Source organism: Falco cherrug, chromosome 6 (assembly GCF_023634085.1).
Source record: "Falco cherrug isolate bFalChe1 chromosome 6, bFalChe1.pri, whole genome shotgun sequence".
NCBI lineage: Eukaryota > Metazoa > Chordata > Aves > Falconiformes > Falconidae > Falco > Falco cherrug.
Genome location: NC_073702.1, coordinates 22,289,237 through 22,305,866, shown reverse-complemented (window position 1 = coordinate 22,305,866; position 16,630 = coordinate 22,289,237). Strand labels below are relative to the sequence as shown.

At 39.7% G+C, this 16,630-nt stretch overlaps 1 protein-coding gene across 4 annotated transcripts in view; it reads left to right on the top strand.

Annotated features, from left to right (window-relative positions):
• Positions 1 to 16,630, top strand: part of ARHGEF10 (Rho guanine nucleotide exchange factor 10) — a 117,124-nt gene that overhangs the window by 29,960 nt on the left and 70,534 nt on the right. For 2 of the 4 annotated variants that reach the window (XM_055714305.1, XM_055714306.1), the window contains exons 4-11: positions 1,212 to 1,502; positions 2,744 to 2,810; positions 3,922 to 4,001; positions 5,150 to 5,206; positions 6,952 to 7,115; positions 10,311 to 10,427; positions 11,650 to 11,764; positions 13,585 to 13,697. In XM_055714305.1, coding sequence (XP_055570280.1) covers positions 1,212 to 1,502; positions 2,744 to 2,810; positions 3,922 to 4,001; positions 5,150 to 5,206; positions 6,952 to 7,115; positions 10,311 to 10,427; positions 11,650 to 11,764; positions 13,585 to 13,697 — 1,004 coding nt within the window. The remainder of the gene's footprint in view (positions 1 to 1,211; positions 1,503 to 2,743; positions 2,811 to 3,921; positions 4,002 to 5,149; positions 5,207 to 6,951; positions 7,116 to 10,310; positions 10,428 to 11,649; positions 11,765 to 13,584; positions 13,698 to 16,630) is intronic. The other 2 variants (XM_055714307.1, XM_055714309.1) reach the window with 2 other exon arrangements.

Here is a 16,630-nt window from a genome sequence, read left to right as displayed (position 1 = left end):
CCATACAAGTGTTTTAAATATTCCTGCCAGTTACACTGATGGTAGATTAGATTCGACAAGGCAAATGACCATCATATGTAACTCCTGTGAGGTTTCCCATCCAAGTGTGACATCCAAACCAATGGATTTGTTTCAGTCACAGTTCCACGTTGTAGGAAAACTTCATGCCCTTGCAGCTCTAATGGTGTGTAGATGCCTTGAAATAAGCTGCTTTCACAGCTAAGTTTGCTGGTTGCTGACCTTAAGAGGACATGCATAAAAATAAATGGAGTCTGAATGTGTGAATTTTACTCATAAACAGAAGTGTTATTTTATTAAACATTAAAACCTTTGTTACAATGCATGTAGGTGTTCCCAGTGCTGAGATGTGGTCTGTAAATCGCTGTATTCTGCTCAAATGGACAATAGCTGATTTTGCTGACTTTGATCCAATATCCTTTTGTAAGCAAAGTCATTGTGCTAATGGCAATTAAAAAGAGGTACCTCTTCAGGTGACTGTGCAGCTTGGAACTTAAACACCATCTTTCCTTGAAAGTCTATTGCTCACTCACCCTTTTGTGGAATTGTACTAACAGCTCAAAAACTTCTGATCACTTGGGATGCAGCTCTACAGATTGCTCCAGAGGGGCCCTTGGCTCTGCTGTACCTCAGCTTGCCTCAAGTAATAGCAGGAACTTTGTGTAACAGAAAATAATTGATTTCCAAAGAGCAATACTTGGAAAGTTATTTTCTTTCTCATTTTCTTAACATTGCATTTTCAGGACTGTTATTTGAGGAGTGTTCCTTCAGTCAACTTCTCTCTGCGTGGCTATTCCTAAAATGTTTCTTGCATTTGTGTTTATAAGATCCAAATCCATCTAGAATCCACATTTTAACCTTTAGGGTTTAAGCCTGTTCTGAACCGTGTGCTTATGACAAGCAAAAGAGGACCCTGGCTACTTGTCAGAAATCTTACTCTTCAGAATTTGGAATCCAGTCGTTCTTTTTCCATAGGCATCCTTGTAACTCGGCTTCTTTTGCTGCTGTTGCATTTCTTGTCTATAAAATGGGGAGGATAGCGCTACTGTGTGGCAATTCTGAGAGTCATAGATCCCAAGCAACTTTGTAAAGTAAGGATCGTATTGGTGTTTAGGATATTTGCAAAGAGCACTACTAGGCAGCTTGAACAGGTATGAAAAACAAAATGTTATTTTTTTTGTTTTATATCTCAGGGGCTGATAATTTAGAAAACGGTGAGAAGCCACAAACATCAGAACCTGCTGCAGAAGGCACGCCAGCCAAAGTAAATCCCTACTCAGTTATAAATATTTCACCGATCCAAGACAAGGATCCATCCTCGTCACCAGAACCAAGTCCTCAAGATGAATGTGCAAGTCCAAACTTGTCCGGTGGATATTCTGTTCCTGTCCCCTGTGGCTATGCTGTGCCATCTAATTTACCTTTGATACTGCCAGCATACTCCAGTCCTGTCATAATACGCAGTGTTTCTGTAGATGAAGAAGGTACTGTATTTATGCACATTATTTGAAGGGGAATCCTTGTTTAAGTTCAGGTACCTTGCTGTTTTGTAAATGCCTGTGTAGCACTCAGTCTGGACATATGTGAGAGATTTTGTGTCAAAATAGAAAAAGAACACTATCCTACAGTATGAACTAAAATTTCTTGCCAGATTTGGAAGAAAATGTCAGTTTATTAAAAAAAAAAAAAAAAAAATCTTACAGGACTCTGCTTCCCATAGTGGGATTGAGATACCTAAGTAAAGATGCCTAAGAAAAAACGAAAGTACACAATCAGTTCTTTTTCAACCCATTCTTTAAGTTAGTGTTGCTTGACCTTTGTTTTGCTGCCACTGTATTACAACATACAGTACAAGGGAAGACTTCTGTCATATCATGCCATTAAGAATGGTTGATGCCAATTCCCTTTTAATGTCACAAAATAATTTCTAGAGCCATAGTTCAGTGTTCAAGACAAATGGTTTCTTTACATACCTTATCTTGCTTTATCTAGGTCCTGGCAGAGCTCCTGTCCCTTTTACCTTTTCTACACACCATTCTGTTTATTTTCCAGTCTTAGTGGATTTAGAGTTGCTGTGGAATTTTTTTTCTTTGATGATTTGATGAATTCTGTTTCTCCTTTAGTACAATTTTAAGACAGAAGAGGAAACCTGAAAGGGAAATAACCATGGATTATTACAGAAACAGGAACAATCCTCATTTTGTAACCAGAATTGGCAAAGCTGACAGCTTAATGTCAAGAGAGCAGGAGGAACAGAAAGCTCCCCATATCTTACCCTTTTTTCTTTCTTGTATTTTGAATAGACTATTCTTTAGGTAGGCAGCTATTCTATTATAATTCTATGGACTGTGATATGGTTTGTTTGCAGCCTTTGCTGTATACCACCCTTAGGAATACTGTCAAGTAAAACAAATGTTTGTGTGGTGGCTGTTACCTGTAGAGGACTATGTTTGAGAGATTAGAATTAAATGCATCAGACACTGTAATTTCCTCTTAGCTTTTATACCAAATTGCTGTGTCTCTGAAGTCTTTCATTTGCAGAAATGGATAGTGTGAAAGAATTTGTAAGTTTTTGTAGACATGGTTAAGAATAAAAGTAGTTTAGAAGTAGATTATTCATAGCAGTGAACTAGTAAAATCACTTTCTTATGCTAAAATGTACCATTTGAAACACACTGATATTTTATTCCAAGCATTTTTGTAACCATATTTTTTTTCTAATTAGCAGGTACACAGTCAGCAACTGAAGAATGTCATCATAATTCTGTAAACGCAGAGGAGCCTCAAAATAGGTGATTGCTAGTTCAGCATGTTTTAATGATCTACAAAACCTTAATTCCTACATTTGATAAATATTCTATTTTTCTTTTGTGAAGCTTCCATGTTTATTTTTATTTTCTTAACTTCTAATTCTGTTTGTGTACCAAAATCAACACTGGTTGAGGTCTCATATATATAACCATGCATGACATTTTGGAAGGAATTAGGTGTAATTTCTATAAAGTTATAGCATTGTTAGCAACAGGCTACTGGAGTGCTTGTAGTGTAGCCTGTTGCTTTCAGCAGGACCACTGCTAACATGTCATTAGATGGCGACGCTGCAGCTTTCCTGGGCAGTCTTCTCTGCTGTACCACCCTTCGGTGATTTCTATTTTTTTTTTCCCCTGATGTCCAAACCAAATCTTCCAATGTGCAGTTTGTTTACCATTCCTCTTTGTGTATCATCTGGCGCTTAAAAAACCAGCCCCAACACAAATGGAAACAACTAAAAAACCACCCCAACTCCATCACTTCTGTGCTCTCTTTCACCTATTTGATCACCCTGTAGCATCCTTTCTACTGAACTAAACAAGTTCCGTGTCTTCCAGCTTTTTCCTTGTAGGCCATGTGCTTTAGTCCCTGACTTTAATTGCTCCACATCTCCCTAGAGATAGTTTCAATTTTTCCACATGTCCCTAGGAAAGGGAGTGTTGGGAAGCCAAAACTGGACAAGCTGCTGCAGGTTTGGCCTCACCAGCACCAACCAAAGGATAACAGACTTGTCAAGCCCAGTGGCTTCTGATGTACCCCAGAACGTCTTTAGTCTTATTTACAGGGAAATAGCAGCACTTACTTCACTGCTTTCTAAGAATTTTCTGTATTCTGGTTGAAGAGCTCAAAAGCAAAATACTTCTTGAGATTGGAAGGGAAGCGTTTTCAATTTCTTGACACAAGTTGTCAGACAGTTAAATAGAATAGTTTATTAATCTCCTAATTATATACTGAAGCAGCATTTTTGAGTAATCAGCAGCCATGGAGTAGGAACTGAAAGGCAGCAAGATATTTATTGTCTTGTCTTCACAGTTATTTAAAAACATTGTGGTGTAGCTTTTAATGCCTTTATTTTATGGCCTTTTTTTCAAGTGAAGATAACCAGGACAAGAGAGAGGATGATGCGCTGGCCAAGTGGGTTGCAGATCCTGCAAATACAGCATGGATGGAAAGTAAGTAGCAGTGAGCACCCAAGTACAACTATAGAAGAAGGTCCATTTTAAGTTGTGATCAACAGTATGTGTGTAACTATATGCACATGTATATTTTATAGGAATGTCCATGTTCACTTTTATTGTATTTTTTCAGATATGTTCCAGAACCTTGTTATACCGGTTAAAACATTCAACAGTATAATAAAATTGTGTATTTTAGAATAAAACGAGCATTCACTTTTCCATGGAGTGCTTGTTGGAGTCTGTGGAATCATTTGTCACTGCCTTAAGAAAATCATTTGGCTCCATCGATATGTGTGTAGTGGAAACTTGCTCCAGTTCAGAGTCTGCTCTGTGGCTGTGTATGAAATTGTTCTTCTCGTGCCGTAATTGGCAAATAAGTTCTTGGAGAAGGTGGAAGGGAAGGAATTGCCACTTTTTCCTGGTGTGTGCTCTTGGCTGACAGCTGCATTTCAAACCAGAAGAGAGACCCTGTGGTTTGAGGACAGGTTATCCTGCCTGTTCTCAGCTATTCCCACTGGACTGAAGGTTTGTTTTATGTGTCACTTGAAGTGACAAGAATTTGCATCCTCATTCTGCTCCTTAATGTACTATAATGATCATTACATTATTTAGCTGTGGTTCTTGTTAAAAATGTGTATTACAACTTCTCTATGGCCATTTACTAAAGCAATGAGCAGCCCTCAACAAACACAGAACATAATGTAATGCTGTAAAAAGGAGAGAGAAATGTTGGCTGCTGAAGTGGATTTGTTTTCAGGCTACCAAAGGTCACCATAACCAATGCAGATAAAACTGTGTGAAATTTCACAAATACCTTCTACTGATTTTGTGCATTATTTTATTATGTGACTGATGATTAGATGTACTAGCAAAATGCTAGTGGAGAATGAATTATATTTCCATCATATTCCTATATGCCAATATAAGCAAAATTCTTTAGAATAGAATAGAGTATTTCAGTTAGAAGGGACCTACAGTGACCATCTAGTCCAACTGCCTGACCACTTCGGGGCTGACCAAAAGCTAGAGCTGTTATTAATGGTTGAAATGCCTCTTAAACACTGTTATTCCCATTCAAATTTTAGGGATTTCCTAATTTGTTTTTTTTTTTGTTGTTGGTTTTGTTTCTGTTTTGCTTTTAGACCCAGATGAAGTAATTTACGATGATGTGCCAAGAGAAAATTCAGACTCTGAACCAGGTTTGAGGTCTTTGTAATACAGTCCATGTTAAAAGCAATGTATTATGGAATTATGTGCATGTATACTGGATGGATATATTTATTAAGTACCTAAAATATATGTAAATGGAATTAATATTGTGTCAATAATCAGTAGGTCTAACGAAGTTCAGATTTAAACTAACTCTTGGAAGACTTGCATCTACTTGTCACGACTCTGAGGGCTGTAGGTGTTTGATACTGAAGTTGTTAATGATTCAAGAAAATACTTAAGCTCTCTTGTGTGAAAACCGCATTTATCTTTAAAGCTATAACATTTTCATTTCTTGTCTGTAGTGGTGTTCAAGTGAGGTGTTTTACAAATTATTACTGAGATTTATGTATTTTTTAAAATTTGTAAGTGTTATGTTACTTTCATGACTTGAAAGTGTTTCCTACTGGAAGGTCCCTCAGTGGACTGTGTTGCTCTGGGCAGGGACATCTTTGCACTGTCACTGCTCATTTAGGACACGTACACCAAGGCCAGGAGGCTGAGCTGGGGAGGGGTATGGGATGTGGAGCAAAGCTCTACTGAGCATCTCAATCAGAATTTACAGCTTAACCCTGAAGATGTTACTTAAAATTTTGACTTTCCATTTGTCCCCAAAGACATTGTAAGGTTCTGAGAAAATAGGTAGTGAGGGAAACTTCATCTTTGTATGTTCATGGTCTTGAAGTTTATTAATTGTATATTTTGTCAGGAAGATACAACTATTCCAAAAAAGTCACAGTAAGAGTTCAGTCTACATTAGCACATGGACAAGATACATTCACCAAATCACTGGGTAAATTCTGCCCCCATAGTGGCATTGCAGAAGTTTGACTTTTATATAAGTCTTATTTTGATTTAATATGATGGTTCTCTTAAATCATTCATTGTGCTAGATTACTACTAAATTGTCTTCTTCAGTAAGTGTATTTTAAGAGCAGTCTTGATGTGCATGGAAGTTTAAAAAAAATTCTTAAAATTTGCTTATTCCTAGTTAGAGGAGATTCCTCAAGGATTTAATTACTGTTCATATTAAAATATTATTGGTCAAAATGTAGTATTTCAATCACAGAATCTAGGGTTTAGATGGATGTGTAAAATATGTCAGCTTTTCAAGTACAATTTTTCTCGATTTAAATAAATTTCAATCTTAAAATTAAAAGCACAACTTTCGTTTAGTGAATATAATATCAGACAGTTTTAAATACTGCATTATAACCTCTGACAATAGGGATCCCTGGCAGAAGTGTCCATACTTCTCTACTTGTAGTAGACAAACGATGCTTCATGTAGAGTGGATGCCCGTTTCCTGATACGGAGTTGGCACTAAGAATTTTCCATTCTGTTCTGAGTGTGTTTGTTGTACTTGACATCTGTGCTAACAAAAAGACCCGTGTCTTTAACAGGTTATATTTTGGTCAGCCTTTGCAAAATAGCATTCTATATCTTGAAAAAGTTAATAGTTCATGCTCTTAGACTAGATTATGTGTAAGGTAACCTGCAGATATGCGAGAGTGCTAGTGACTGGTAGAGTTGCAAGAACGATGAGTCATAAAATATCATAGTGGCTGCTTTGGTCTGATCTTGTTGATCAATGAAATATTGGATTTAATTCACATTTTAAAATGTGTGTATAAAAGTCTATATAGTTCTGTTATAGTACACCCTGAACAAGTTTTTTAGTGTTTAAACAAACAAATTTCAGTGTAGCTTTTTAATTTTTGTTTAATTCTTGCAGAGGAAATGATTTATGATGATGTTGAAAATGGTGATGATGGTGGAAACAGCTCGCTGGAGTATGGGTGGAGTTCAAGTGAGTTTGAAAGCTATGAAGAACAGAGTGATTCTGAGGGTAAAAATGGAATTCCCAGCTCCTTTTTGCGAGGCAACCACAAGAGACATGTATGTATCCCACAGCGCTGCTCAGCCATTGATGTTATTCTGATTTCCAGCACTTGCCTTTTTCACCTGTATTTCCCTTCTCAATCCAGTTTCAAATGCCAACAGCATCTTTTTAAAGGAGACATGAATCAGTGTGGGAGTGACAGTCTGCAGCGAAATGTAACAGGGAAAAGAAAAGATGAAACTATTAAACAGAAGCTCCTTAGAAAAAGGAAAAAAACCTGAAATTGGATAAAAGTGAGATTAAAAATGAGATTATTTTTGCTTGTGTGCAGTTCCTCACCTTTTCTTCTTTTGCAGCTGCTGGATAGTGTAAGTGATAAATGAGTGTGGAAAATAATGTGAAGCACAAATAGGGGTAAGCCTGACAGGACTTGAAGTTTTGGGATGCTTTAGGTGCTCAAAAGTCACAAAATTTTCACCAGTGTTCCCTACCTTTCTGTCTCAGATCTGTATTACTTTGACTATTAGAAGGTGACTGAGCTTAAGACCCCCCCCCCCCACCACCCACCCCACCCCCCAGAGTGAAAGCTTTTTGTGATCAAAGAGAAGCCCGTACATTTATTAAGAAGAGAGGTGGCATGATTAAAGTGATCCATCTGTGACATGCCTCTAGTGTAGTATCTTTGGCTGCATCTGTGCTGCAGGAGGGAGGAAGACACTGATGGCATGGGTGCCTGTCCGTGCTGCATCTGTCTGATTGCAGATCGGGAGGAGCCCCAGACTCCCATGCTCTTGCTGCTTTGCCTTCTCTCCTTCTGCACTCGTGCCTCTTCTGTGAGAGGGAAGTCTTGCCTGGGACCTGGGCAGCCTCCCACTGCCAGTTCCCTGCTCTGAGTGCTTTGGAGGATGGGGGTGCAGGGCACAGTGGGGGACAGGGAGGGCTGGGCTCAGTGCCCAGAGCACTGCAAAATCCTCATGACTGGTGTGTCCTGGCTAGGGATAGATGCCCAAAAGCCACTTCACAGCTGCGTTCTGTTGGCTGCTCCAGCACCCCATGGCTGGAGAATGTAGGGGTAGTGGCCAGGGTGTTCTTCCATGGGACCCTTACTTTCATTTTGCAGGTTTCTTACCCTGATAGGAATAAAAGCCTCACTGTGTTTCCCTCCAGTATACATTATTTGCTCTCCCCCCACATCCGCCCTTTGGAAACTGGGAAGTGAGCAATTAATTGCAAGACCTGAGCGTACCCAAATCAGCACTTTGTAAGCTGAGTGCTTATCCTCTGGTTTTGTCCTGGCTAGAACAAGTTTAAGCTATTGCAGCTGTTTATTTCTTGAGGGTGTTTTTTTGGTTGGGTGGTTTTTTTCTCTTTTTTTTTTAAAATAACTTTGGAAGAGACTCGGAGATGACGTTGCATGTGAGTCTTAACATGGTTGCTGGGTTTTGTGTTTTTGGGTTTGGTTTTTTTTTCTTTTTTAATATCTTTTCCTCTTTTCTGTAGCTTCAGATTTGGCTGTAGTCATAGGAATCCATTTACACATGTGCACAAAACAAGGTTTCCATTTTTAAGTGCTTATAAGTATACTTTGATCTGTCACAGGAAATTGTTGGCAGTGGGTTCAGAGGGATGGTGCCAGGATCAGGCACAAAGTGTCTGAGCAAGAGACCGAGGAGTGGTGGGACAAGAGCGGTGTGCTCTGGGGCACTACCCTGAAGCTGGCTTTTCCAGGCTTGTGACAAAAGGTTTTGAGGACTGCCTTATGAGCATGGGGGTGAGGAGCCCAGGGACACATTATCTGGTGAATGGAGAGGCTGCTGCACCTGGATGGGTTACTGGGAGGTGGAAAAGTTGGGGAACTAGAGAAGGTGTTTGGCAGAGAACGAAGAAAGACAGAAACTTTAGGATTGCTGAAATAAAAAACCCAACCAAACAAAAACCCCATACCCTAACCAAACAATACAAAAAAATCCCAACCCTCCCTGCACTGGCGCTCCAACACATGCAGAAACCACTCAACTTTATACCTTTTTCTGTCCCCATTCCTTGCACTAATTCTCCCTTCTCAGGTCTTGTGGTGGATGCTATAATAACATATATAGCCTTTCAGAGACTGTGAGGGACTTGCTTGGCTTATTATTTTTAGTGCGCATAGAAAAGCATGGGAAGGTTTGAGGTGGGTTTTTTAATTTTAAGTGCTGGTATGACTTTCCACGAAGTCACTTTTTCATTATGACTCTTGATTATTATTATTATTGTTTGTTTAAGATTGAAGGGGTTTGTGGTATTAAATATTTCTAGTCTACGAACCAGATGCTGTTCTTAATTATACTGTTGTAATGCCAGAAACATCATGTTGGAAGTAATCACATCCTGACCCAGCCTAGTGGAGCTAAATCCTGGACCTGTCCCTTTGTTTTTAACTCAGTAGGCCTTCTCTTTTCTGATGCTTTTATCTCTTGCCAAATAACTGTTGACATCCAGCTAAGGGGTTTTGCATTGGACTTCTATTGTAGGGTGCACCAAACATTTTCTTCTTCTTTTTTTTTTTTTTTTTTCTGGTTACATTTAAACTGTTTCATCTGGCTTGCTCAAAATGTTTAACAAATGTTCATTAGTATCCCAAAGCATTTCTCTGTGATAGTTTCCTTACCTTGCAAATGGATATATTTATGTACAAGATGGTTATGCCCATAGCCATACAATAAGGCTATGACAGATGCACGTGGAAATTACAAGACACTGCATCCTCCCCTGTTAGTGTCTCCTTACCTGACTTGCTGCCACTGTCAGTCTCCATCTTTTCAGGTGCCAGTAACCTCCACAGGTTCTTCAGAATTTCAGAATTCTTCCGATTCTCTGTTTTGAAGGATAGTCAGAAATACACTCACTAGGGTTTGTGCTGCAATGAATGATGCTTGTGGTTAAAGCTGATGCATTGTTTCCATATGGTTTATAAGAGATATGCACAATGTAGTTAATACACAGTTAGCTTAGCCTAAGCAGCTTTGCCCCTCTCTTTACGTAGTTGCTGGTGTAGCAGAAAGTCACCTAGCTGAATTTCAGAAAGTTCAGCGATGCACAGGAGTGATGGTCTAGTTGTCAGGTTGGAGCTTCCTTAAATGATAATTTTCCTTCAGTTGTCTGTGTATCAGTAGGCAGATGGGGCAGCATGCATGATATACGTGAGTACTTTAGCATGAAGTCTGCACTACAGGCTTTTTGAAAAGATTATGTCTTTTTATACACTGTAGCTTTCTCATGACCTAACGCGTTTAAAGGAGCATTATGAAAAAAAGATGAAAGATTTGATGGCAAACACTGTGGGAGCAGTAGAGATTCAGCAACTAAAGCAAAAACATGAGCTGAAGGTAGTGTAGTTGATTTTTGTAACTAGCTACATTTAAATATTGCTTTTCCAACACAGACAATGTTGTCTTTTTCTTTGAAAAATAACTTGAAAAAGCAGACAATAATTTGTATGAAATGAATTCTAAATGTGCTGGATTATTACTGTGCAGTTTGTCTTAAAATTACTTTGTCAAAAACCTTTCTCATGCTTATTTTTAATGGTAATCATTTCAGAAGATGAGACAGGGCATTGTTCTTCACTGCTGACTGGTGCCCTTACCCAGAGTGTGAGCCAGGCATCTGGCCCCGGCACCTGTTTGAGACCCAGGCGAGCTCCACAGGGCTAGCCTGACCCTGGCTCTCCAGTCACACAGCATCAAACTGCGGGACTCAGAATCTCCCTGCTCTCCATTCTGAATGGAGCCAGTATGAAAAGGCTGGGGGTTTGCTAAAAGCTTTGGCTCACACCAAGAAATTGCCTGATTGCAGCAAGACAGCTTTGTTTGTGTTCTGATGTCACTGATGATGTCAGCACAGCTCTGACTGTAGGTGGGGAATTTTTGCCATGGTGATGTTTTGGGAAAGGAAAAGTACAGAGCAGTTTTTAATAAACATTTCCTAGCAAAACAACACTTCATTTTTATTTTTTTGCATGCATTTCTTTTTGCTGTAGTAGTGTACTGTAAGATTATGCAATTCTTAATTCAATCCACTTATTTCTTCAATTAATGAAATTATTGTAATATTTTCTGAAAAACAGTGTTTATTTAACAATATAGTTAATATAGAACTGATTCTAGGGGATTTCCTTAGGTCAGAAATACTGTGGCAAAATTAGTGGGACATTGGAAGATGGGCAAGAACCCTGACTATCAATGACCTGTTTGTAGTATTTGTTATATAATGTAAAGCTGAGCATCTGACACTACTTTGAGATCAGATATTTGATGCAGAAGGGTTCTTAAGCATTTTGCTATTTAGGTTTGCATATGATATTGTCATGAAGTAAGTCCTTTTCTCCAGGCCTGATTTTTATCAAGAAAGAGTACAGGTGCTCGCATCTGAGCTTTGATGGATCTGTGTACTTACTATATATTCCCTTGACTTTGGGCTATATTTATAGCCTAAACTACTTGACAGTGTTCTTTTTAAAGATATTTTTATCAAAAGCATTCTGTATGGTATGGTCAAATATGTACCTATTATGCACTGAACATGTAGACTGTATTATTTATTTTACAGATGCAAAAGCTTATGAGAGCTGCTAGAGAAGGTACCAAAGATGGACTCGAAAAGACAAAAGCAGCTGTGAAAAAGGGTCGTTCTTTCATTAGAACAAAATCTTTTATTTCTCAAGGTATGTGCCAGTTCTACTGTGTGTATTACTCTGTCTCATTGTTTCTGAGACAGGAAGTGAATGGACTAGCGGGTTTTTGTACTGGGAACTGAGTACTGAATGCATTAAATCAGCTTTATATCTATAAAGTATGATATACTACTCAGTTCAGATGACAGTATGGTCAATGGATCCTGAGTAGTTTTAGGTTTGGGGGAAGAACCTGAGTGACTTGAGAAGCCTGAGGACCACAGAGGAAGGTCCACTTAACAACAACAAATCCCACCAAACAGTGTCATAGATCCTATCTAGTATTTGCTATATGGAAGTATGGAAATTATTTTAAGTTACTAGGTCTGTCCAGTTCCCTCCGTTGAGTAACTCCTGCATGTCAGGAAAGTCTGCTGTTATGACATGGTTCTCAGTGGAGTGAAAGTTGACTATTCAAAAAATTTGTGGTGGCCAAGGGATAACAAACGCTTTCTGTACTTCAGAGTGGAAGTAGGGGAAGAAACTTCTGCTTTATTACACTTTGTGGATTTTTGTTGAAAGCTGAGATTGAATTGGGGAAAAAAAGTGGTGTAAAATCAAAAACCTAAAAGTATTAGTGTTCTTTCTTTAGTTAAGAACACATGCCAACCCTGTGTCATGAGCCTCACCAGCAGCAGTCCACAGTTAATTTTTGCAAGAGGCAGGGAGCAGTAACTGAATACAAACTCATTTCTTCTTCAGGATAAGTCTGAAAGATAGTATGTCTGCTCAAGTTTCTGCCCTACTAGTTGAATGGTTTTAACATCAGAGCTTATAAAACTACAGTTTTAGGAAGCTAAAACCACAAGAATGGAGCGAGACATTTTTAGTGAGTGAGCTAACATAAAGCTGCACCCTATCTCTAATGTCCAGGACACATCCTACATCCCTGTCATGGCCCCCAGCTGCTTCTGAATTTACCTAATAAATACCTAAGAAAATAGAAAGCTACTTGCACAGTGTTGCAGTGAACCTGGCATTCCTCCTTCCATTTCTAGAGGTTAGGTAGGAGACACAGCATATCTGTGGACAGTTTAATCCTTTAGCTACTTACCAAATCAGCAGGGAGCTAGTGACAAATTTGTCGAATAAAGTAATTAATTCCTCCCAGCCAACAGATCTGCTTCTTTTACTTCCCTTTTTCTTCTAAGACACAGTTTCTCATACTGTTATCTCTCCTTTGCTCACGTCTCCTTGTTTGGCCGGCTGCATACTGCCACCTATCACTACACTTTGGTGGTGCTTTTTGCAGAAAATTGGTGCCTAGGGAGCAATGCAGAATCCCATACTCTCATTTGTGATGAAAGTCAACATTTCGGTACATTTCACAACTTACTTAGTTCGCTTATGGAAGAGTATATGGATTTTTTCAGGCTGGATCGTATTATGGGTATGTTTAATTTCTTCCCAAAGGTCATTTATTTTGAAACTGCTGGCCCTGGAGCTGCAGTGTTTTAACCCTAGTTGTCATGTCCTGCACTCTGGGCAGCCCTGTTCTCCTGGCTGCAGAGAGGCATTAGAGATCAAGCACGAGATGCATAAGTTATCTCCTGCTGTGTGGATTTGGGGATTTTGAGGTATGTTTGAGAGATGTTCTGTATTGGAGCGCCTATTGGTGGTGGTATGTGTGATTTCACAGGTGATAACAGAAGTGCTGGGAAATTTCTTTTGTTTGGTAAGTGAAAATAAGACTGCTGTGTAATTACTGTGCTTGGATGATAGGATCTTTGTGGGTTTTTTGGGGGGTTTTTTTCTTTCTTTCAAGCTACATGTTGTAAAAGTTGACATTTTGGTTATTCAATTATTTGTAGATCATAGATCATCATGTCTGGAAGAGGAGGAGCTAAATTTATTTATTGATGTGGACTGTATGCACACAGAAGCAATTATGACTCCTATGCCTGAAGGATTATCACAGCAGCAGGTAGTAGGCTTTTGGAAATATGGTCTTGTGCCTCTTTTTCCTCCCTTTCTGCTCTACATCAATGGCTTGCAGGTGCCTTGCTTTTCAAACATATTGGTGGTTAACATAAATTAAGTGGACATCGAATTCAGAACTGAATAAGTAGTTTTTTGAAAATTGATATATGCATATAGTTGCATCAGTCCTGATTTCAGCCAGAGATGCCAAAGGCTGGTTTGCATTATAATATTACCTTTAAAATTATATTGTTTCACTACCTGAATACTTACACTAAATGTGATTGTTCTGAGTGAAAAGAAGAGTTTAAGCATTTTTAGTGAGTCAGAAGACATTGCTCCAGGTGCTCTGGGATTTCTATTTTAAATGTAGAGAATATCCTGTATGCTGTCTGAATCTTAAGGTCTCTCCTGATTAAAAAAACCCCAAACAACAAACACAACCAAAAAGCCAGCAAAACCCCAGCTTGTCCCCAATAAAGTCAAGTCTATAGAAGAGTATATTTTGCTGTTCTGCACCTCAAACTCTGTAGTCACTGTGGAAACCATGTCAAAAATCACTGAAATCATAATAAGTTAGAAATTTTTGGCTGAAATTAAATCCTGTGAAATCATGTTGCTGTATTGTTATGACAAGTAGTAACCATATGAGAATTTTTCGCTTCTTACTGTGTCAAGTCATGAGCTGGACAATACCTTCAGAAAATGAACAAAAAACCAAAACAAAACAAAGGGGAGTTGAGGAGAGTGGATTAAGTGTTTTGGTTTGCTTGGTGAGGTTTATTTTTCTGATGTGTTTAGCACAGGGAAGTGCTAATCTTGTAACAATGCAACTACCAAACCATGTTATGTTACTGTAAGATCTTATGATAATGTAAGATCTCAGCATCAGTCTGTGTTTTCTTTCTTTCCAAATAGGAGTTTGAGAGTTTCACTGGGGGTTTTTGGGCAGCAAAAGGAAGGCTGTGAAAACATACGGGTCTGCTGCTTGATGGGGCAGGGACCTAGTGACAAAGGGCACTGAAAAGACTGACGTATTCAGTGCCACCTTTGCTTCAGCTTTTACTGGTGAGGTTTGTCCTCAGGCCTCTGAAGCCCCTGAGCCTAGAGGCAGGTCCTGCTGGAGTGAAGCATTACCTAACAGTTAAGGGGTACTGAGGGCCAGCTGGACATATAGGTATCCCTGGGACCAGATGGGGTGGATTTAAGGGTGCTGAGTGTAGGGACTTTTTGCGTTGTTAAAGATCACAGTGATCAGAAGACTGGAAAAAAGTAAATGTCATACTGTCACCCGCAAGAAGGAGGATCCAGGCTGGCCTCATCTTGGTCCCTGCAAAGGTGATGGAGCAAATGCTCCTGGGAGCTATTTCTGGGTTTAGGACTGGAGTGTGATTGGCAACAGTCCGCAATAGATTGACCAGTGTCCTTTTGTGCCTGACCAGCTTGAGTCCCTTTGAGATGACTGGTTTGTGGACAGAGGAGAACTGAGGATGTCATTTACCATTACTTTAGCCAGGCTTTCAGCAGCCTCCCAAAGTACCCTTGTAGCCATATAGGCGAGATATAATTTGTATGGGTGGACTAGAAGTGGGTAGAAAACAGGCGAGGGCACCGTGCTCAGAAGGTGGTAGTCCATGGTGCAAAGTCCAGCAGGTGGCTCATGTTAGTGGCTTCCCTCAGGAGGGGATACAAGGCCCATGGCGTTTAACGCCTTTACTAACAATCTGGATACCAGCTGTGATACCAAGTTGGAGGGGTGCAGCAGGCCATGTGTGGGAGGATGGGGCTGCTTGGTCAGCGTGGCTTTGGTGGGGTGAGGTTGGTGGAAAATCTTGAATATCTCAACCGAGGCCAACACGAGTCCTGGCTCTGGGGTGGAGTAACCCTGTGCCACGGCACAGACTGGGGGCCAGCAGCCTGCACAGCAGCCTTAGGCATCCCAGCTGGGGAGGGTGAGGGCCAGAAGGCCCTTCGAAGCCGGGCTGCTGTACCATCAAGCTGACTTCATGACTGTGCGTGTTTTAGACAGCAGGTGGCACGGTAGCTTTTGTTTAAAAGCTGGTGCCTGGTAAACGCGATGTCCCGGGTGGGGTCTCAGTCAAGATAGCTTTTGCTTCTGAATTCTTAACGAGATCGTTGTATGCTACTGTTACTAGCGAAAACAGGAATATGAATGTAAGACTTGCACGAGAGCCTCTTGTAAGTTGTGCGTATCTATTGTAATAACCTGTAGGCACTATTAAGTATATATTTGTGTATTCTAGAGCCTGAACAAAACATTTTCTACAGACATTTATTCTTTTCAGAAGAATGAACTGTGACTAAAAGTAGAGTTAATGTCCTTTACATCAGAGCAGCTGATATATTGTACCAAATAAGACACTGCTAAATCCACTCTAAACACAAATTAGAGACAACTAATTCTACCATGTATATCCTTAAGCAAGGCCTCAGATAATTTTGAAGTCTTCCTTTGAAATTCCAGTACTTGAAAGAAAATCCTCAGATAACCTGCACCTAATTTAATAATGCAAAATACAAGTGTGGAGAGTTAAAGACAGCCGTGGCAGAGGAGGCAGGAGGCTCTAGGGATCAGGAGCAGAGAGAAGCAAGTCTGAAAAGTGAGTTTCATGGTCATTTAGAATAGCTTAAAATAGCAAAAGAAGCAGTTTTGCCTTCCCAAGTAGCTGTGGCAAGTGGTTTGATCCTGCCCTTATGCTATCATCTCCCTCACAGTCACACTTTTGAAAGCCCTGGGATAAGATGGATTAGGAAATGGATTTGGATGAAAACAAATCCTTAAAACCAGCAAAACATCTAATCAATAACAGTAAGAAGTTCAAATCTTAAGCCAGACAGATTCCTCAGTCCTTTCTCTCATGTCACCTACACATGCACACAAAGTACATTTCAGCTGAATTACAGAAGCAAGAGGTA